At 38.8% G+C, this 22188-nt stretch overlaps 1 protein-coding gene across 1 annotated transcript in view; it reads left to right on the forward strand.

The window, feature by feature from the left end:
- LOC124134817 (mis18-binding protein 1-like) overlaps positions 1-22188 on the forward strand; it is a 31499-nt gene that overhangs the window by 2076 nt on the left and 7235 nt on the right. The window contains exons 3-19 of the mRNA XM_046499862.2: positions 623-992; positions 1990-2275; positions 2847-2977; positions 3779-3869; positions 6430-6999; positions 9005-9132; positions 9353-9443; positions 10926-11053; positions 14208-14407; positions 14557-15218; positions 15722-15891; positions 16509-16585; positions 18124-18257; positions 19103-19221; positions 20138-20271; positions 20756-20937; positions 21993-22065. Coding sequence (XP_046355818.2) covers positions 623-992; positions 1990-2275; positions 2847-2977; positions 3779-3869; positions 6430-6999; positions 9005-9132; positions 9353-9443; positions 10926-11053; positions 14208-14407; positions 14557-15218; positions 15722-15891; positions 16509-16585; positions 18124-18257; positions 19103-19221; positions 20138-20271; positions 20756-20937; positions 21993-22065 — 3546 coding nt within the window. The remainder of the gene's footprint in view (positions 1-622; positions 993-1989; positions 2276-2846; positions 2978-3778; positions 3870-6429; positions 7000-9004; positions 9133-9352; positions 9444-10925; positions 11054-14207; positions 14408-14556; positions 15219-15721; positions 15892-16508; positions 16586-18123; positions 18258-19102; positions 19222-20137; positions 20272-20755; positions 20938-21992; positions 22066-22188) is intronic.

A 22188-nucleotide genomic window follows, 5' to 3' on the forward strand; every position in this document is an offset into this window, starting at 1 on the left:
TTATATTCTAATAAGAGCCCCCTATTTCCAATTTTGAGAGCGCCCTGGGCGCTTATTACGTCGAATACGGTATGTCCTACACCATCAGTGTTAGACATTGGCACTATTCCTGTTGTCCTAGCCAAACTGTCCAATAGTTAAGGTATCATAAGGATAAGTAGAAATTTGCCATTTGGTAAGGGTTTTGTTATATGTTATCATTATAAATGTTAGTTTCTACCGCTGCTCATAATGTTCAAAATTAAGAATAAAAGTCAGTGGGTCCGAGTGTTAATCATGATGCCCATTTTACATGGCTCTTTCTTGAGAACTTGAAGAACATTATTTACATTTCTTAACCAAAGTCAAGAAATATTTGTCTCAATATGATTATTATTTCTATACGACCAAATCTATTGCTTTTTCCTCATGTAATTGTAAAATGTTTGTTAAAATCTCATAGCATGGCATCTTCAAGATTTTATGGTCATTCAACATCTTCAAGGCAAATGTGTCGTATGGATTGGCCTGTGTCTGTATTTGTTGTGAGGTGGACAGACTATGTGAAAGAACGTGTAACAGTATGTTCTCAAATGCTTGCCCATTCAAATAGTATGAATGTTGTGATATGTTTGTATTGCAGGCTTTGAGGTCCACAAGTTTCAACAATGGCAACAAGTCAGTGTTCATAAGTCCCCAACCCCTGTGTCACCAGCTCATTAGTCCGCGCCCCATTGTCACCTCCACATCGGGGCCAAGGACAGAACTCAAGGCGCAGGTATTTGAGTCCCTCAAGAGACCCAGTGATGCAAAGACTGGTGATAATGTCCTGCCTGAGGGTTGCAACACAGACAACCAAAAGCACACTATGACAGAGGGAGGGGAAGGGCACTGTGTGGTGTCCTCACATGGAAAACATGAGGCTGGCATTCGTACAACCACGCCCACCCAGCCTGACACCTCCACTGCTGATGTCATGCCAGCTCTGCGGAATTCTGCTCAAAATGACATAGGTAAGTAAAGTGAGTGAGTGAGTATGGTTTTACGCCGCTTTTAGCAATATTCCAGCTATATCACGGGCGGGGGACATCAGAAATGGGCTTCACACATTCTACCCATATCGGGAATCGAACATGGGTCTTCGTCGTGATGAGCGAACGCTTTATCCACTAGGCTACCCGACCGCCCCTTTAGGTAAGTAAAGGGAAACAATCTAAATTGCCAATAGCCGTAAAATTTCTTTTCAGCTTGTTTACACTCATCATGCTCGTTGGATATTCCTGTGAAAAATATATAAAATAGATTTATTTTGATGAAGATTCTTTTCAATTGTTAACATGCATGATAGAAAATATACTGTCAATTGTTCACTGTTGCCCTGTTTGCGCTCTTATGTGGAAGACTTAGCATGTGACTATTAGGCTCCATGTGTTAGATAACTAACAGATATAACTTCTGCAAGGATTTGATTCAGATTTGGTGCCAGTGTCTTAGAACTGCTTGCAAACAGACCACAGAACATTGACCAATTTGCTGTTTGTTAGCAAGATAGCTCCAGAATATTTTTAAGAATTTGTATCACATTTAAGGCATATGTTTACAGATCCCAGTTGATAATGGTGACTGTGACCATATTTTCAAGGTTATGGGATCAATTTGATCAATTGTTGTTTGTTGATATGATATCTCTAGAACCTCTACATGGATATGTTTCTTATTTGGTGCCCAGGGCCCACTTGCACAAAGTGATCTTAGCGCTAAGACTATCGTAAGCCTATGTTAAAGTATGGGAGTTACGACCATCTTAGCGCTAAGATCACTTTGTGCAAGTGGGTCCAGGTCTCTTTTGTACGTTTGCAGACCTGTTTAGAAACAAATTTATCACCTATCCAAGAAGTAAAATGCTAGCCATTGGTTTTGTTTGCAAGTATTATTAATGACAATTCTGGTACATTGTATAAAATTAATGTGATCAGGCAAAACCCCAAATCTGACATGACCTCGTTTCAGCTGAGGAGGATGAAGAAGAGGACCCGATTATTGACAACTTCTTTTCCAAGAAGATGCCAAGAGATACTGACTCTCAGACAGAAGAACAAGGAGAAGAAACTTGCCAGGATGCTGATGTTGAGGATGCATCGGAAATGTCCTCCTCACAGGAAGAATACTTGCCAGTTACAAGAGCCAAGCGGAGACAAGACCACGAAAACTCTCTACATCAACCTACGAAACTGTATGAGTGGATTATCAAACCAATGCCTCTCTCAAGGGGAATTTGTCTGGATGGCAAGAGAGAGTAAGTCTTTTTCTCTTGACAATTTGGCCCCGACATGTATTAATCTCATTGGTTTATTCGTGTAGATAGACACTAGCAAACTATTGGCCAATCAAGTATTGTAACATAATCACATGATTACATTTTTGTGAAACTTGACCCAGTTCATTCAGTGTGCCATGTTTGATTCCTTTGAGCTATGAAGCATTGACTTGTTATACTTATCATACATCTGAGTCACTGTACATGTTGTAAGACAACTAGTTGTAGAGGACAAAAGTTATCTCAGTTCTGAAACAGAACAATTTATTAGTTTGATTTTGGGTAAGTACGTTTTGAAATAGGGCAAGTGAAATGTTAGTCATACTTGCCCTAGGTCAAGTAACATTTAAAAAAATAATGCACCCCTTGAATATGGTTTAAGTTGGAATTCGTCAAGTATCCATTGTCTTGAAACAATAATGCACCCCTTGAATATGGTTTGTGCCATTTATTGCTAGTAGCACATTACATTTTTATTGAAAGGGTTAGCTGGTTGTAAATCAAGTCTGTTATGACATAATGACTGAATATCCCTTTGCTACTGTTACAGTAGGAAAGTAGCGGAGTACTGGCAGACTGGGGTTGTGACGGAGAGGCTCACGGCGACCATGGTAGCCACATCCAGTGGATCCCGGTATCAGCTTGTTGGACAGATGGATCTCTATGAGGCAACAGAAGCTGGTACTTCACCCTATTACACAAGAATTCTGACACTATTCATACATATATATCATGGATATATCTTTGGTGGAGGATATTAATCAAATCTGTCAGGTTGAGAATTCTATTTCTATTTATCCCCCAGCATATAATGTGGGAGGATATAGCCATCATCTGGTCTCTCTGTCCGTCCATCCATAACTTGAAAGATTTTTCATCCAAACTTAGTACATGTATTAACAATGTTGCTAAAGTGGTGCCTTTCGCTAACGCGGGGCGGGGGTATTTGTCATCTTCTGATGACTCTTGGGGTTTTTTTGTAGATAAATTATATATGCTTGTGGTTACCATTGCTATGATTAGTGATTTCTTGTTTTTATCTGATCATGATGATTGAGGAATTCTGCTTATTAAAAGTAACTTGACTTTACTACTCTCATCATGTTCTTTGCATCATATCTGTCATAAGTACACTTTGTTATTGAATGTAAAAAAATGTTCATTTAATTTCGATCATTGTGATGGTTAGGGCTGGCTATTGATATAGATCATTGAGATTGATAATCACTAACAAAATATTGATCAATTATCGATAAATATTGGATAAGTAACTGAGCAAATATGCTAAGTCCAAAAGAATTGATCGATGACACAATTTTCATATCTGTAATCGTTAATATATCTTCCCATCGACGATAGTTCCAATTATCTGTCTTTTTAGCCAGCCCTAGTGATGGTACTTTGTTAACATGACAAAAGCTGTGTTACAAGTTTGCCTTTCTAAATGTTTGATGCCCATGTTGTCTGCTGTGTGTTGTGTAGGAATCCCTCCTGAAACAGCCAAGAAGTTCAAGAAAGGGTTTCCAGCCAGCTGGCTCCATTTGGTGAAGGAGTTTTTCTCCTCCCTTGATCAGTGAGTTGAACTCTTTCAGTACGAGCATGAGGAACACATCTAAGAACACAACTTTGGGCTGTAAAAAAATAAAAGAAATTTTCTCAGGCAATGGCTTTTGAAAATATAGTGCAGGCGGGCGATGTTTTTTTATTTGTTGTTCAAACTAGTATGTAACCAGAACTAGAGATAATTTGTCTAGATATCATCTGTTGTGTATTAGATGATGGTAAGGACCTGAATTGTTATAAAATAGATCACCCGAACTGTGTCTAGACATCATCTGTAGGTGTTTTAGATGATGTTTAGGCCCTGAATTGTTACAACATTAGATTACTCACAATGTGTCTACACACCATCTGTTGTGTATTAGATGGTGGTTAGGCCCTGAATTGTTAAAAATTATGTCACTCAAACTGTGTCTGGACATAGTCTATTCTGTTTTCGATGATTGTTATGCCCTGAATTGTTATTGTTTTATAGTTGATTGCTATTTATATGATTTGTAGTTGTAGCTCAGATAGGTGTGCAGATGGAACTATTATTGTAGTTCATGCTCTTTTGGGGTTTAACAGTATTTAACAGAGCTCCTCTTTTGGAGTATAACTGTATGTAACAGAACTCCTCTTTTGGGGTATAACAGTATGTAACAGAACTCCTCTTTTGGGTATATAACAGTATGTAACAGAACTCCTCTTTTGGAGTATAACTGTATGTAACAGAACTCCTCTTTTGGGGTATAACAGTATGTAACAGAACTCCTCTTTTGGGTATATAACAGTATGTAACAGAACTCCTCTTTTGGGTATATAACAGTATGTAACAGAGCTCCTCTTTTGGAGTATAACTGTATGTAACAGAACTCCTCTTTTGGGGTATAACAGTATGTAACAGAACTCCTCTTTTGGGTATATAACAGTATGTAACAGAACTCCTCTTTTGGGGTATAACAGTATGTAACAGAACTCCTCTTTTGGGTATATAACAGTATGTAACAGAACTCCTCTTTTGGAGTATAACAGTATGTAACGACTCCTCTTTTGGAGTATAACAGTATGTAACAACTCCTCTTTCGAGGTATAACAGTATGTAACAGAACCTTCTCTTTTGGGTACATAACAGTATGTAACAGAACTCCTCTTTTGGGTACATAACAGTATGAAACAGAACTCCTCATTTGGAGTATAACAGTATGTAACAGAACTCCTCTTGTTGGTATAATAGTATCTAACAACTCCTCTTCTGGGGTATAACAGTATGTAACAGAACTCCTCTTTGTGGCATATAACAGTATGAAACAGAACTCCTCATTTGGAGTATAACAGGATGTAACAACTCCTCTTTTGAGGTATAACAGTATGTAACAGAACCTCCTCTTTTGGGTACATAACAGTATGAAACAGAACTACTCTTTTAGGTATATAACAGTATGTAACAGAACTCCTCTTTTGGGTATATAACAGTATGTAACAGAACTCCTCTTTTGGGGAATAACAGTATGTAAAAGATCTCCTCTTTTAGAGTAAAACAGTATGTAACAGAACTCCTCTTTTGGGTATATAACAGTATGTAACAGAACTCCTCTTTTGGAGTATAACAGTATGTAACAACTCCTCTTTTGAGGTATAACAGTATGTAACAGAACCTCCTCTTTTGGGTACATAACAGTATGTAACAGAACCTCCTCTTTTCGGTACATAACAGTATGTAACAGAACTCCTCTTTTGGGTATATAACAGTATGTAACAGAACTCCTCTTTTGGGTACATAACAGTATGTAACAGAACCTCCTCTTGTTGGTATAATAGTATCTAACAGAACTCCTCTTCTGGGGTATAACAGTATGTAACAGAACTCCTCTTTGTGGTATATAACAGTATGTAACAGAACTCCTCTTTTGGGGTATAACAGTATGAAACAGAACTCCTCATTTGGAGTATAACAGAATGTAACAGAGCAGCTCTTGTTGGTAGAATAGTATCTAACAGAACTCCTCTTCTGGGGTATAACAGTATGTAACAGAACTCTTCTTTGTGGTCTATAACAGTATGTAACAGAACTCCTCTTTTGGGTATAAAACAGTAAATAACAGAACTCCTCTTTTGGGTATATAAACAGTATGTAACAGAACTCCTCTTTTGGAGTATAACAGTATGTAACAGAACTCCTCTTTTGGGTATATAACAGTATGTAACAGAACTCCTCTTTTGGGGAATAACAGTATGTAAAAGATCTCCCCTTTAAGAGTATAACAGTATGTAACAGAACTCCTCTTTTGGGTATATAACAGTATGTAACAGAACTCTTCTTTTGGAGTATAACAGTATGTAACAGAACTCCTCTTTTCGGTATATAACAGTATGTAACAGAACTCCTCTTTTTGAGTATAACAATATGTACAGCAAAACCAGGATGTTTTATTCCTTGTGAAATGGTTCAGATTAACAAATGTGTGGAATAAACAAAGCACTGAAAGGGTTAAAAATGTCCTTTGAATTTAAATAAGTATGCCTTATATTGTTTTCTTTTAGATCCAAATAACTTTCATGACAAATATTTTTCATTGTGAATGTGTTGACAGAGAGGGTGAAGACAGTGTTGTGGAGGACGATGAAGTCGATGATGCCCTGTGTAGTCAGCCCGTGGAGCCTGTGGAGCCTGTCGCCCTGACGAAACTCAAAACAGGAAAGCGAGAACGCGACCAGTATTACATAGACTCTCAAGACAGTGAGGAGGAAGACAAACAGGAACAAGAGCAAGAGAAGGAAGAAGGAAAACAGGAGGAGAAGATGGAAAACCGACGAACAGGGTTTTCTCGAACATGTAACACAAGAAATAAATATGCTAGTAAATCAACAACCGATTCTGAAAAAGACACCACTAAAAAGTCCTCAAGCGAGGATATTTTCGAACCAAAAGAAGATACCCAAATTCAGAAGAAGAGTGTTCAAAGTAAGGTAAAGCAGTCGAAGGAAAAGCAAAAGCAGGTGGCATTACCTTCAGAAGAAGAAGCCTCTTCAGCAGATGAGGCCAAGGTGGTAGAGCAAAGAATCGAAGATTCAGCTAAAGAAAACAAGGTGACCAAACTGCATCTGTGGATCATTAAACCAATGCAGAGCAAGCTTGGAGTATGTCTTGAAGGGCAGCGAGAGTAAGTTGATGATGCAGTGGCCCTGGAATAATATATGCTACTCAAAAGAAGTTAAAGAACACCTGATCTTTTCACATGACTATAGTAATCTGTCATGGCTGGTGGGTATTGCAACACAGCCTTCCAATTGTGGGTGTTCTTTAACTTCTTTTGAGTAGTATATTTACAGCAGTGTGCAAAATTAGGCATGCAAGTCAAAAGATCTTTGAAAAAGGCTTACCCTATTTTTTAATAAATAAAGTAGTGCATCTTGTCGTCATGATGGATAGGTCCAGGGCCCCGTTCCACAAAGTGATCTTAGCACTAAGGTGATCATAAGTCCCATACTCTAACATAGGTTTACAATCATCGTAGCGCTAAGATCGCTTTAAGGAATGGGGCCCTGAATTGTTACAACATTAGATCACTCGAAATGTGTCTAGATATCATCTGGTGTGTGTGTATTAGTTGATGGTTAGGCCCTGAATTGTTTTTAAATAGATCACTCGGAATGTGACTAGATATCTGTTGTGTATTAGTTGATGGCTAGGACCTGAATTGTTATCATAGTTATAAAAAAGATCACTCGAACTGTGTCTAGACATCATCTGTTGTGTTTAAGGTGATGGCTAGGCCCTGAATTGTTACAACATTAGAACACTCAGAATGTGTCTACACAGAATCTGTTGTGTATTAGATGGTGGTTAGGCCCAGAATTGTTATAAATTAGATCACTCAAACTGTGTCTACACAGAATCTGTTGTGTATTAGATGGTGGTTAGGCCCAGAATTGTTATAAATTAGATCACTCAAACTGTGTTTACACAGAATCTGTTGTGTATTAGATGGTGGTTAGGCCCAGAATTGTTATAAATTAGATCACTCAAACTGTGTCTACACAGAATCTGTTGTGTATTAGATGGTGGTTAGGCCCAGAATTGTTATAAATTAGATCACTCAAACTGTGTCTACACAGAATCTGTTGTGAATTAGATGGTGGTTAGGCCCAGAATTGTTATAAATTAGATCACTCAAACTGTGTCTACACACCATCTGTTGTGTATTAGATGGTGGTTAGGCCCTGAATTGTTATAAATTAGATCACTCAAACTGTGTCTACACAGAATCTGTTGTGTATTAGATGGTGGTTAGGCCCAGAATTGTTATAAATTAGATCACTCAAACTGTGTCTACACAGAATCTGTTGTGTATTAGATGGTGGTTAGGCCCTGAATTGTTATAAATTAGATCACTCAAACTGTGTCTACACAGAATCTGTTGTGAATTAGATGGTGGTTAGGCCCTGAATTGTTATAAATTAGATCACTCAAACTGTGTGTACACAGAATCTGTTGTGTATTAGATGGTGGTTAGGCCCTGAATTGTTATAAATTAGATCACTCAAACTGTGTCTACACAGAATCTGTTGTGAATTAGATGGTGGTTAGGCCCTGAATTGTTATAAATTAGATCACTCAAACTGTGTGTACACAGAATCTGTTGTGTATTAGATGGTGGTTAGGCCCTGAATTGTTATAAATTAGATCACTCAAACTGTGTCTAGATATAGTATATTATGTTTTATATGATTGTTATGCCCTGAATTGTTAGTGTTGTACAGTTGATTGCTATTTATATGATTTGTAGTTGTAGCTCAGATAGGTGTGCAGATGGAACTATTATTGTAGTTCATGCTAGATGTCCCCCAAAATGGTAAAGTGAGGACTGAAAAAAGGACTTTTTGGGGCTTTTTGTGGGAACATAAAGAGTTAATCTTAATGTCAACCTTCAGTAGCAATGCTGGGCCATGGAGGATGTTATTGTTATACTGGTTTTGTTAGGCAAATCTTGAGCCAAGAAAACGTCAATGAACTATTATAGAATGTTCATGTTATTTTTGTTAAACCATATGATATAATCACTTGAAGGACTCGACCTGATTTATGTTTTGCATGTTATTGTTGACTGTTTGAACATGTTTTTGGTGTATTTTAGTGTAAAATAGTATGTTGTGTTTGTATTTCAGCCGAGAGGATGAGTACTGGCACAGCTCGGTGATCTGTCAGCGACTTGATCAGAAACGAGTTATGACATCTTCTGGATCTGTGTATCAGCTTGTGGGACCCATTCAGAAACTGGATGCTCTAGAAGCTGGTAAGTTACTCGTGGTGTAGATGACAGCACAGCTGTGGATGAACTTGGCAGCAGTTGAGCATGTTGAGAAGATGTTTGTTAACAAACCAAGACATGTCGTCAATGTTTCTTGCAGGTTAAATTATTCAATAGAAACCTGGTGTTAATTTATATTTAATATTATCAGGAATTTATACACTCTATGTTAGTTGAAACATGAAAGCATTTTGTGTAATTTCAGGTATTCCAGAAAAAATTGTTAAAGCTTTTCAGAATGGCTTTCCTAAGAACTGGGAGAATGTTTTGAAGAAATACTACGTTGATATTGAGAGGTAGGTGCAGTCTGTCACTAGCTTTGGTTTCATGTACGGTAAACTACGATTTTAACGAACTCAAAGGGAGCACTAATTCTTGTTTGTTATAACCGTAGTTCTTTATAAGCATGTATACAGCATATATACAGCAAATTGCAGGGATGAAGAAAAGCAGTTTGTTATATCCGTCAGTTCGTTATAAGCATGTTCGTAATAAGCGTAGTTTAATGTATCAAGACTGTTTCTGTCATATCCTGGCAGGAGGGTCGGAAGATAAGTTGAGGTGAGGTGAAATAGGGTTTAACATCGCATCCAAGATTATTGCACTTATATAGCGACGTGCATGCACGTGTATGTGTTTGAGTGTGACTGCTTGTACTAGTCCGGACACAGCTTGGGATCCAACCCCGGACCTTCCGCTCCCCGGGCGGACGCTCTACCATTAGACCACTGAGGCGGTCGTTGGAAGATAAGCATGTTGAAGGCTGTGTTTGATTCTCACTGAGGTTGTGTCGCTTCTCTACATGAAGCTGGCAAGATGAGATAGGATGGAAGCTCTGCCCAAAGTTGCATTAAGTCTCACACACTGGTATCCTGCATGGGGACAATGTGGGGATGGCTATTGGAGGTTTAAAGTGAATCGCGATATTTTACAATGCATAAGGCCTCATTGCAATACATATCACAATTCTAAAGTTTTAATTCAAAAGGAATTTGAAACACCAGTGTATGAATTGAAGTTCATGGAAGGAACAAAACAAGATGCATGTACATCATTATGCTTACTGATTGAATAAATACGCACGGATGCACGCTCCAGGTATTTGGCAAGTGTAAAACATTAAAAACACATGAAAAAGATCGCAATTTGAAATCATCCAATATACTGAGAATTTAAAAAAATGATATTGTGTTATGTATTGTGGAAAGAATGAACCTCAATTTACCGATATACCATTTATACCGGGCGCCCTCAGTATAATGTGTGAACATTTTTGGTGCCCAACACAGATATTGATAAAAGTGGCTTTTAACATCACTAAATATAATATGTATGGTAATTCAAAGATATTTTTTTAATTCTTGTATAGATGTGCACACTGTTCAAATAAGAGTACATGTGCTGTGTGCTACTCAGTGACTCATTCTAAAGTGTTTTGACAGCTTGAACATCAGGTAGCCCACTGTCCACATGGTGATGATTGTTGGGATATTAGAGACAATAATGTCAGATATTACCCATGGCTATTGGTGAAATTATTTTCAGTAATTCTCAATGTGCATTATGACAATAATTCCATGGTTTTCATTGTGTGTGAAGGGGCCCATATCAATGTGACGTCTTTGAACGTATTGTCGCAAATAATTAACATAATTAAAGATGACGTCATCCAATGTCCATGTGCCAGCACCTATAGAAAAAACTGCCTTGTTTTGACCATGTGACTTGAATCCATAGGATTACAAAAGTACTTGATGATTGGTAATTTGTTTTCTCAGTGCTTCAGAAACAACGGAAACAACAGAGACAACAACGACTTCTGTTAAGAACACAAAAAAGAAGAAATCTCGTAAGAAAGCTAAGAAAGAGATACCAGTGTCTGAAGATGAAGATGAAGACCCAAATAGTAAGTTTCTTAATGTTTCTTATTACCCGTGATGATCCGGGTTAGATTAGATCTTCAGCAACCCATGCTTGCCGTTAGAGGCAACTGTGCTTGTCATACAAGGTGACTAACAGGATCAGGTGGTCAGGCTGCTGACTTGGTTGTGTAGATCAATGCTCATGATCACAATCACTGGCTTGGCTGGCCCAGACTTGATTATTTACAGACCGCCATCATGTAGCTGGAATATTGCTGTGTGCTTCGTTAAACAACAAACAAACAAAATAATATTTCTAACAACAATTATAGTCTCTGGTTCCTTGATAAAGACTTCACTGTCCTGAGCTGTCCTTAACATTTTTTCATTTTAAAGGGCAAGTAAAGTGAAAATCTTTATTGCCATTTCATTGCAAATATCATTTTTCCTAGATATATTAAGTCAATTTCAGAGAGACAAAAAATCATAACATTCGTTGAAAGTATTTAAATGTCCCAAGTGAAAATGCTGAAATCACATGCTTTGTAATCTGCTTCCGAAACAAACCTATTTGGGGTCATGGCCCAAAGCTACTGGTGCAGTGGTGCTTGACAAATGTCTTCATCACCTGATATGTAGACTTAGCTGTAGCATCTGTCTACTATGATCTATTTGTTATGAATGACCTTTGATATTGACCTTGTGAATAATTGAGTGAGTAAGTTTGGTTTTACGCCGCTTTTAGCAATGTTCCAGCAATATCACGGCGGGGGACACCAGAAATGGGCTTCACACATTGTACCCTTGTCGGGATACAAACCCGGGTCTTCGGCGTGACGAGCGAACGCTTTAACCACTAGGCTACCCAACCACCCCAAAGAATAATTGAAATAACACTTATGTATGTAACTAGCTTTTAACGACTGGCTTCCTGTTTGGGTACCATAAACCTGCTGTTGTCCTTGGTCCTATTCCTCACAATGAATGCGTGTCAGGGATTTTCTTTTTGGGGGACAATTTCATTTGTCATGTTTTATATCGTCTGTTTAACACTGTTTCCATTTTTCAAGTTTAATTTTGGTCAATCATATGTCATTTCATATGCCCTAAAGTAATAACATCATCAAAGTTGCTATGTTGAGTTTGCATGCCCTTTAAATGCCAGTACACACATGGAAATAGTTTTACACATTTAGGATATATTCTAAATAAAAATTTAACATTTCATGACATGTGTTTTATCTAAATGTGTACACTTGTCAAAAATTCAACAGATGAGAAGCCTGTGCTATAAGGGTAACGCTATTTTTCAGGGCATTAGCATTTGCAGAAGCCCGAGGTCCGACGAAGGAGGGCAGTTGAAAAGACCGAGGGCTTCTGCAAATGATAATGCCCTGAAAAATAGCGTTACCGTTATTATAGCTAAAATGGATGGAATTTGTTATCAAATAAAAAGAAACATCAATATCGGTTTTCAAACATTTACTGCAATCAACACGAATGTCACTGATCCACTTTTACAAATATGGAAATGTCATAGAACAACCAGATGACTATTGAATGTGACGTCACCTATCCCTATTCAATGACGACACCCATCAACGGGCGTGATAATGGCCCGTAAAAAAGAAATATGAGGGCATTATCAAGTTACAGTGGCCCGCTCATTTTTTATGACATGCGGGCGGTTTAATGATAATTCTATCCATTTTTGCTATAAAATATATTGAATCATCTGTGTAAGATGTGGCAGAGTAATAAGGCTGGCAATAAGGAACTCCAGACTTTGATAAACTCTGGCTTCTAATCCAGTCAAGCTGGTGATTAGTATTTTGCATCTCATCAATAAAAGAAAAACATAGAAGCTTTCTCTTCAATTTGCCTCTTATAGGAACATGGCCGAAGCCAGTTTTTTTGCGAAGTGCTTGGGTTGTCGGCCTCACCTGCGGTGCTCTTTTGTTTTGGCTTAAGAATTGAATCGTGCATGGACTAAAGGTGTGATGTCATACTCAGAAATTATTTCCTGCTTGATTTAAAAACACCCAGAATTGTTTCCTAAACAGCACTCACATTATTTCAAGGAATTCTCTTCAAATTCAGTCCAGAAAAAGATTCAAGTATCCAATATATAGTGGTTTAAAGCTCCATGTGTGCTACTCAACTCTGGCCATTGTACACATGGCAGACAGATTTTGTTTCATTGTCAGGTCAGTTGGAAAACAGGTATGTGATGAAATCAGATCAGTGTAAGTTAGAAGTGGTCAGTAGGATTGTGTTGTCAATCTCTGGATTTTCAAGTCTGATCCAGTTTGTTGCATATACACATGTACTCGTAACTAAGGTGGTATTTATGCTCATTACAAAACATAAGCTTGCATTTATGTAAACAATGTTAAACAAACTCCTCCTATACTTGAATATGGTGCAGGGTTAGAAATTAGTATGGGGCAAGTACACATTCCTGTGGGCTTGTACAAATTTCCCCATTGTTTTAACATTACAAGGGCGTTTAATCTCTACCCGGGCTAGAAAAGCTTTTCAAATAGATTCTAGCCCTGATGGTGTGTGGCCAGCATGTCAACAAGTATGGTACACTGATCCCTTGCTACAATGCTACCTTTGGGGTCCAAATAATTGATGAGCGTTACAGACAATCAGTCGTTTAACAGAGGTAGGGGGTTGATGACAACACAACTGTACATGCTTGGCCTACCGAACATTATCTATTCCACTGTAGCCTCACCTCGCACGTTGCATAGAGTTTGAATGGGGTAAAGAGGGGTTTTTTTTAAATTTTCCTTCAAATTTGGTAGCTCTCCATGGATTCCTCTTGAGTGCTGGCCTCATCTTGCAAAATCTGAAATGGTAGCCATGGTAAACTATGTTAAGTGAGTTTGGTTTTACGCCGCTTTTAGCAATATTCCAGCAATATCACGGCAGGGGACACCAGAAATGGGCTTCATACATTGTACCCATGTCGGGAATCGAACCCGGGTCTTCGGCGTGACGAGCTAACGCTTTAACCACTAGACTACCCCACCGCTCCAAACTATGTTAGGAATAAGATTAACCTAGAAGCTGCAGAAAGACATGGGATTTAGTGAGACAGCCATGTCCTGGGAGAGAGAAGCACCATATTGCTCCGACTGATTCCCCTCAGGATATATATCTGTCAATGTTTCTGTGCTTTTGTTACAGAAACATTGTGTACACCTTCGGGACAGAGGGTTAATCTTGAAAAACTTCCCCAAACTCGTAGTGGAAGACAAGTTATGCCACGGCTTGCCTGGTGGATGGGACAGCGACGCTCGTACGATGTGAGGGGTAATATCATTGAAATATCTCGGGGCACTCCACATGCTGAATCCCATATCAAGAAGACATACTCCGAGTACAAGGTAAGAAGTAGTTTTTAACAGGTGAGAAAACCTTGACACAAGATGAATTTGTTTCTGAGAAATTTGTCACATGAATAAAAATGCCTTTCATATAAAATGTCAACAATGACAAAAACTGATCTTATTTCAAAAGTTCACTTTTCTTTCAGACTCGTTCGCATCAATGTAGAAAGTATGTTCCTGCAAATACAAGCAGTATGTCTACTCCCCAAAGACAAAGCTCAAATGTCCAGTCACAAGTCCTTGATATTATTGAGAAGGCTAAATCCGACCGAACTCTGCCTAAAGAGCGTCGTGAAACTTGCTACGACAAGAGAACAAAAGAGACGCGAAGACAGAGCAAGCTTGATATGCTCCCTGTTGTTCCCGTGACTTTATTGAAAGAAAATATCAGAAATAAGGAATCAAAGACTGATGTGTGTGAGAAAAAGGACAAAATTAAACAAAATCCAGCTCCAAGTAGAAGACGTATTTTAGAAATACGCGAAACTTCTTCAAGCGAGGAAGAGGACTTAAGTTCCAATAGGAAGTCAAATATTCAATCTAAATCACAAACATTCAAATCCAAAAGTTCTAAAACAAAAGTTTCAAGAAAGCGAAAAAGTACTGTGTCATCGTCAGAAAGCGATGATGTTGGAACAAAGAAAGCAAGGAGGATGCAAAAAAGAATGGATGAATCGGAAGAGGAGTCAGCCACAAGTCAGACTAAAACTAATAAAAATGTGTCCAAGAAGAAAAAGACCATTTCTAAGAAGGGAACCACAAAATCACCAACTGAATGGGGCAAGTCTGAAATAATGAGACTTTATAGGTAGGTTGCATCTCGGCAGGAAAGTAAACAATTTAGCAGTCATCAATAAGCATTCTTGCAATCCATATCTTCTGTAACAAATGTTGTATTTGGGATACACTTTCATAGTAAAGTACAGATTCTCATACTTTTTGATGTTCATATCTTCTGGCACCATAGAAAGCATTGTGTGTTTTTGACATGCTTTCTTATCATGTCTATTACCAGTTGTAATACAAGCTTCTACAAGTAATGCTGTGTCTGTGTGGTGTATCCATTTGTTGGCTAGCACTATTACACGTTCGAACACACCCATACACGCACTTGCACATGCACACACACACACACATACGCACACGCACACACACACCCATACACACACTTGCACACGCACACACATACGCACACTCACACACACACCCATACACACACTTGCACATGCACACACGCACACGCACGCACACACACACCTGTGCCAGGCCTGTGTCATGTTGTGCCCTGATCACCACAGTTTATATTGACAGAGCTATAGAACGGACGAGAGAAGAACATCCCTACTTCTGGGATGTCATTGCAGAAGCTGTTGAGACGAGGACAATGGATGAATGTCGCATTTATTATGAAAACTCACCCAACACCACCTCTAAACCTGAACCCAAAACAAAGTCCAAACCCAAAGGGAAATCGAAGAAAGGTGAGCAGATGCTTCGTAATAGCCCTTCTGTTAGTACTGTAGTTATAAAGTATCTGATTTGAATATCAGCAGCAGCAGCATCTTTGTGTTCATATCTAAACTGCCTGAAACGATACTGTATATCAGCTTTGCTTGGCTTGGCTTGTGCCAAGAACTCTAAGATACTTCGCTAAAATATCAAAGACCGACTACTTTATCCTGTGATAAAGTACACTTTTTTAGTTACGTCATAATGGTTTACTCGTCACGATATGGCTGAAATACCGCCGATGTGATGTCCCCTGTGATCAAACATATTGTTGGGAACAGTGTTCTGTCTATAAAGATGGCACATCTACATCAAATATTGATTAATGAACTATACTTGTTTAGGCAAAACCACTGATTGTGGGTTGAATCCTAGATAGCCCTGATTATGATCCTTGGACTGTCAACACTTTACCCGTGCTTGTCGGTTTCTTCCACACAGTGATTAACATGTGAAACCTGTATTACTTTAGATGAACATGTACAATCAGTTTAGGCTTTGCATACATTAAACTGATAGGTTACCAAACTAAGCTGGTGTTCAAATATGTGTTCAAACAAAATCACTCACTTGCATTTTACTTCTATAGGAAAGGCCAAATACACAGAAACAGAAGATGATGACTTTTTCAAGGCGACTCCATTTAGACCAAGCAACAACAAAAAGGTAGATTTATCTGTCTTAATAGCAAGGTGTACACCATGATTTATCTGCCTTAATAGCAAGTGTCCACTGTGATATATCTGTCTTTATAGCAAGGTGTCCACCATGATTTATCTGTCTTTATAGCAAGGTGTCCACCGTGATTTATCTGTCTTTATAGCAAGGTGTCCACCATGACTAATCTGTCATTATAGCAAGGTGTCCACCCTGATTTATCTGTCTTTATAGCAAGGTGTCCACCGTGATTTATCTGTCTTTATAGCAAGGTGTCCACCATGATTTATCTGTTTTATAGCAAGGTGTCCACAATGATTTATCTGTCTTTATAGCAAGGTGTCCACCATGATTTATCCGTCTTTATAGCAAGGTGTCCACAATGATTTATCTGTCTTTATAGCAAGGTGTCCACCGTGATTTATCTGTCTTTATAGCAAGGTGTCCACCATGATTTATCTGTTTTATAGCAAGGTGTCCACCATGATTTATCTGTTTTATAGCAAGATGTCCGACATGATTTATCTGTCTTTATAGCAAGATGTCCACCATGATTTATCTGTTTTATAGCAAGATGTCCGACATGATTTATCTGTCTTTATAGCAAGATGTCCGACATGATTTATCTGTCTTTGTAGCAAGGTGTCCACCATGATTTGTCTGTCTTTATAGCAAGGTGTACACCATGATTTATCTGTCTTTATAGCAAGGTGTCCACTGTGATTTATCTGTCTTTATAGCAAGGTGTCACCATGATTTATCTGTCTTTATAGCAAGGTGTCCACTGTGATTTATCAGTCTTTATAGCAAGGTGTCCACCATGTTGAACAGTGGACTCACCTTTCATGGATTACTTGAATGGGAAGTGGGTATTGTTCTAGTTCAATATCCTTAGAGCAGCCGATATGTTGTTTTTTGTTATTGTTTGTAGTTAAGTGTATCATTTCTGAGGGCTTTAAAACGCATATCCCATTTTCAAGAGGACAGTTAAACAAGGATGAACAAGATTAAACAGGCCAAATTTGCAACTACGTTTTCCTCTAGTTTGTTATCATTGTGACAGCTTCAATGTTATCATGTGGAGACTATTTAGTTTATAAGAAGGATAATAATTCTTTATATTACCAATAGGGTTAGAAATAACTGAATTCATAAAAATTGTATGTGAACTGGTGCAAATATCACTCCACACGCACTGGTTTACTGCTTTTGTTATGTGGACGGCATTGTTGATGTCATTTGAATCTTATTGTGGCAAGGTCGTGTTGATGTCACACTAGAAACAATGTCATAGCTGAAGATTTTTTATTATGTCACTCAACAAATATGGTTTTTAAAGACAGTGCATTTTCTAAAGGCATGCTCTAAAGGTTTTAATATGGGTAATACAGAAATTATTACACTCGCTCTCGCGTTCGTTCACTGACTCAACCTACATATACCGATCACATCAGTTAACAATATACACGCTATCACAGATTATTTGTTGGAATAATGGTGATGAAGCTTCTGATCCCTCTGTACAGTGTATGTTTCCATGGTTTCAGAGTAAGACATTCAACCTGACAGCAGAGGAAACCTTGACCTTTGATGAGGAATGTCTTCCCACTCCAGGAGCTCTACACAAGACTCCCATCGTCAAGGACATTCAGAGTCTAAGAATGGAAAAAGCTCTCAATAAGTAGGAAGCTCTGAATATTAAGATCATTTTGGGGCATTGCAACCCTGCCATAACGTACATGAATCATAATACCATGATACTACAGCATGACATGCTTCCAAAACACTTTCCTTCAAATATGCGTATTTTCATTCATGCAACTTTTGATGTACGGGCTGGAATCATCAAGAGGGTATGAATTTTTTACTGCCATTGCTGAGCACAATGCATAAGCTATCTTTTGAGGTTTCCAACTAAATAAGTAAATATGTTTTTGCACAATCTGAAATATGGTTCTCAGATTTGAAGGCAAGTGTCTTAGGCAGTGAATCATGTTTTTGTCATTAGATCCTGATGTATGCACTTTGCTGAAGCATGTAAAGTTTGATGCAGATTTGGATCAGGGGTGCTACTGTCTTGCTACATATTGGATAATTACAAAGTGTATAGTTACAGCTCAAGTAGACCGTTACAGAATGACAGGTGCTTGCCATTCAAATAGCCAATGTCTGGGGCTGCTTCTTTCGTAAACATGAAGTTTCATGATGAGCAGACACTAACATTAGAGGGAACCTATTTGAATTGAATCATTTGTGCTGGCAGGCAAACAGCCTTGTTGTTTGGATAGAGACTAAGGGGTTTTAAAACTAGGAAAAAGGGAAGGGAGTTCGAATTGTGGTCTACAAAAAATTATCCTGCATGTTTATGGTCCTGTGCGTTATTTTAGGCTTTATTACCACTTCAAATTGAATCTCTTGTGTGACAAGCTTCTAAATGCCATTGAAAGACCTTTAGAAACAAAACACTGATATGAGTCACAGACCTGCTACTGCGACCCGTGGATGACATCTGTCTGTTGTTGCCAGGAGCCGGTTGGCCAGACCGGAGGAGGAGGAAGATGAGGAGGAGGAGACTGATGCAGGCAGTAAACCAGCAGCCAGTGTGAAGACAACCAAGAGCAAACCTCAGTCCAATGCACACAATAGTAAGTATAGTCTCTGCAGCAGGACAGGGGGACCATGCTGAAGCAGTGGGTTCATTAATATGCAGAGGATCATGTTAACATTGTCTCTAGATTGTTGGTTTGTTGTTTAACGCCGCACTCAGCAATATTCCAGCTATATGACGGCGGTCTGTAAATAATCGAGTCCGGACCAGACAATCCAGTGATTACTATCATGAGCATCGATCCACGCAATTGGGATTGATGATTGATGCATCAACCAAGTCAGCGAGCCTGACCACCCAATCCCGTTAGTCGCCTTTTACGACAAGCATAGTCACCTTTTACGGCAAGCATGGGTTGCTGAAGACCTATTCTACCCCGGAATCTTCACGGGTCTGTCTCTAGGTGAAAACTGTTAAAGCCTTAATGTTAGATTGGTTTGATCCCTAGTGGGCCCACTATTACAAGATGATCTTAGTTATAGTCAATCTTTAGCGCTTACAATCAATCAATCTTTGCTACTTAAGACTGTTCCGGACCAATTATAAATTTCGATTGTAGCTTACAATGATCTTAGTCTACAATTGATGCGATTTGATTGTACCTGAAGCCTAAGATCGTGATCCTAAGGATTTACTAAATTTGTAGCTAAGATTGTTGTTTTGCAAACTTAAGGCCAAAGATCTCCATCATTCAGAAATGGTGTGTCATATATTTTCTTTGAGTGGTCCTGGCAACCTGAAGCACTGACCAGGTAGCCTTGTTTGTTAATTTTAAGCATTTTTTACTGATAAGAAAACAATGGGAATGAGCAGTAGTGGCCAATAGTCCACACCATTGCCCTGCAACTATTGTTTGCCATCTATCAGTCTGATTGGTAATGAATTTACTGGCCATCATATATATGTAGTACTGGTGACAGTAGAGTTAACTACAGGGCTGTCACTGCTTCCAGTTGCTGGTGTGACTGCGGGGCGAGGCACCATGAAGCGCAAGGAGCAGCTGCGGGAGGTCTACAACAAACACAACAAAGGAGTGGAGGACGACATCTTTGACGCCACGCCTCACAAAACAGGCATTCAGAAAAAGGTGAAGAGAGCTTTAGGGACTCACTGATTAATGACTATTTATCATGCAAAAACCGTAATGAGTTTAGACGACCCAGTATTCACCTGATGAGGGGCAAGAAGTAGCTTTGAAACTTGCGATTTATCGAGTAGCTACCTTATATAATGATATATTTGCAGCCTTGGTACACTTCTATGTCAGTCACTGTAGCTTCTCATAAAATTGTCGTGTATTCAGAGCGTTGGAGTAGACAATATGTTTATTGGAGCTATGAAATATGAAACTACTTGTTTCTGTGGGAGGGATTCTAATCTATCTATGGTTTCTAAATATCCTTGAAACAAATCATATCAACCCAAATGAAAGAGTCATCAGCTAATTACTGATGTCAACAAACCCAGCCCACCGGTTCCTGATGTGTATTTTTGAAGTGTTTTTAAGACATGGAGCGAAAATTCAGGATTAATTTTGATCTTATGTTGATGTCTGGACACTCTATTTACAGTCACTGCCACAGAAGTTTACACTGACAGAGGAAGAAGAGCTTGATTTTGAATCGGAGTGTTTGCCTACACCAGGCATTCGACACAAGACGCCTATCGTTTCTCAAGGTTCCCGCTTCTCTCACAAGACACCCACCAGTGGTGTCAAAACTGTCACTACTCCGTGGCTCAACCCTCTCAATAGGTGAGCTAGTCTCGGATGTCAGCATCTGGCTTCAGCGTACAGGGAAATCCTGATAATCAGGACACTTCCATCCCAGGCAAAAATATCAGGAATATGAGTCATGACATTGTGTTCTGGTGATCGCTGTACTCGTCAGGTACACAAAAGCTGAGGAACACTTGACTGTGTTGTTGATTGGTAGATTAAATTAAGCCTGTACAACACATGTATATGATCATCGGTAGTGTGACTGACAGATTTATCAATGAGTGATGGAGATTAAGCAGTATGTGAGCATATCCCACCTACATCTCTGTAGCTTGTAAATAATCTAGCTTGGCCCAGGCAAACCAGTGACTGTAGCAACATTTTCTTCAATATAATTTTATTGTTTTGTTGCATATATCAACAATTTGTAACAACAAAAACAATGACATCCTGTTGATAAGTTATCACGCCTTTTCATCAATAAAATCTATAGTAATGGTCTTAGTATATAGTGTTCATAGCTTTCACCGGCATGTGCAGGGCATCAAGACTAGAATTTATTTGTGTAACAAACCCTCACTATGGGGGCACAACAACAAGATTTATTGTGGACCCCGTGGCATGCACATAAATGTGACTGTCCATGCCTGCTATTCTTCAATCATCAAGGTATTTTTCAAAACAAAAAGATCCCATTCATAGTTTGGCTATGGCTTCACATGTACCATATTTTCTATTTGTTGTTAGATCAATGGTTACCTTGGGACCCCCATTTTCATGACTGGGACCCCCCAAAAAGTGTGACTGAGTGTCCCAAGATATATATTGGTACAGCTTAATCCCTGCTAGGTGTTAGGATCAGAAAACTGAAGTCAGATGATGAAACTCCATTTCTTACCTATATTCATCATACCTAATCATCTGGATAGCTCATGGATTCAGGTATAAAGGGCTTGGCTGGATGAGCAGTGTCTATGGTTGTCTTGGCGATAGTTTGGTTGTCTGTTGGTACATTGGACATGTGTAAATAACAATCGGCCCATCGCTCTGTGATCCCATCTTTAATATGTGATGTGTTGTCATTTCAGAAAAATGGCAGATCAGGTGATTGCACAGAATCAGCGGAAAGGAGGGAGACAGAACAGAGGAAAGGATTCCAAGGTGACTGTTTTTCTTTACTTAACACTCTCATGTGGTGGTCTTTCTATGAATATCTCAGTCTCAGGCACTGCAGCTCCCCTGTCTGGGTCTGTAATGTGCCAACATCTGATAGTTGTGAGTTCA

This window comes from Haliotis rufescens, unplaced genomic scaffold, assembly GCF_023055435.1.
Source record: "Haliotis rufescens isolate VD_foot unplaced genomic scaffold, xgHalRufe1.0.p SCAF_3, whole genome shotgun sequence".
Lineage (NCBI taxonomy): Eukaryota > Metazoa > Mollusca > Gastropoda > Lepetellida > Haliotidae > Haliotis > Haliotis rufescens.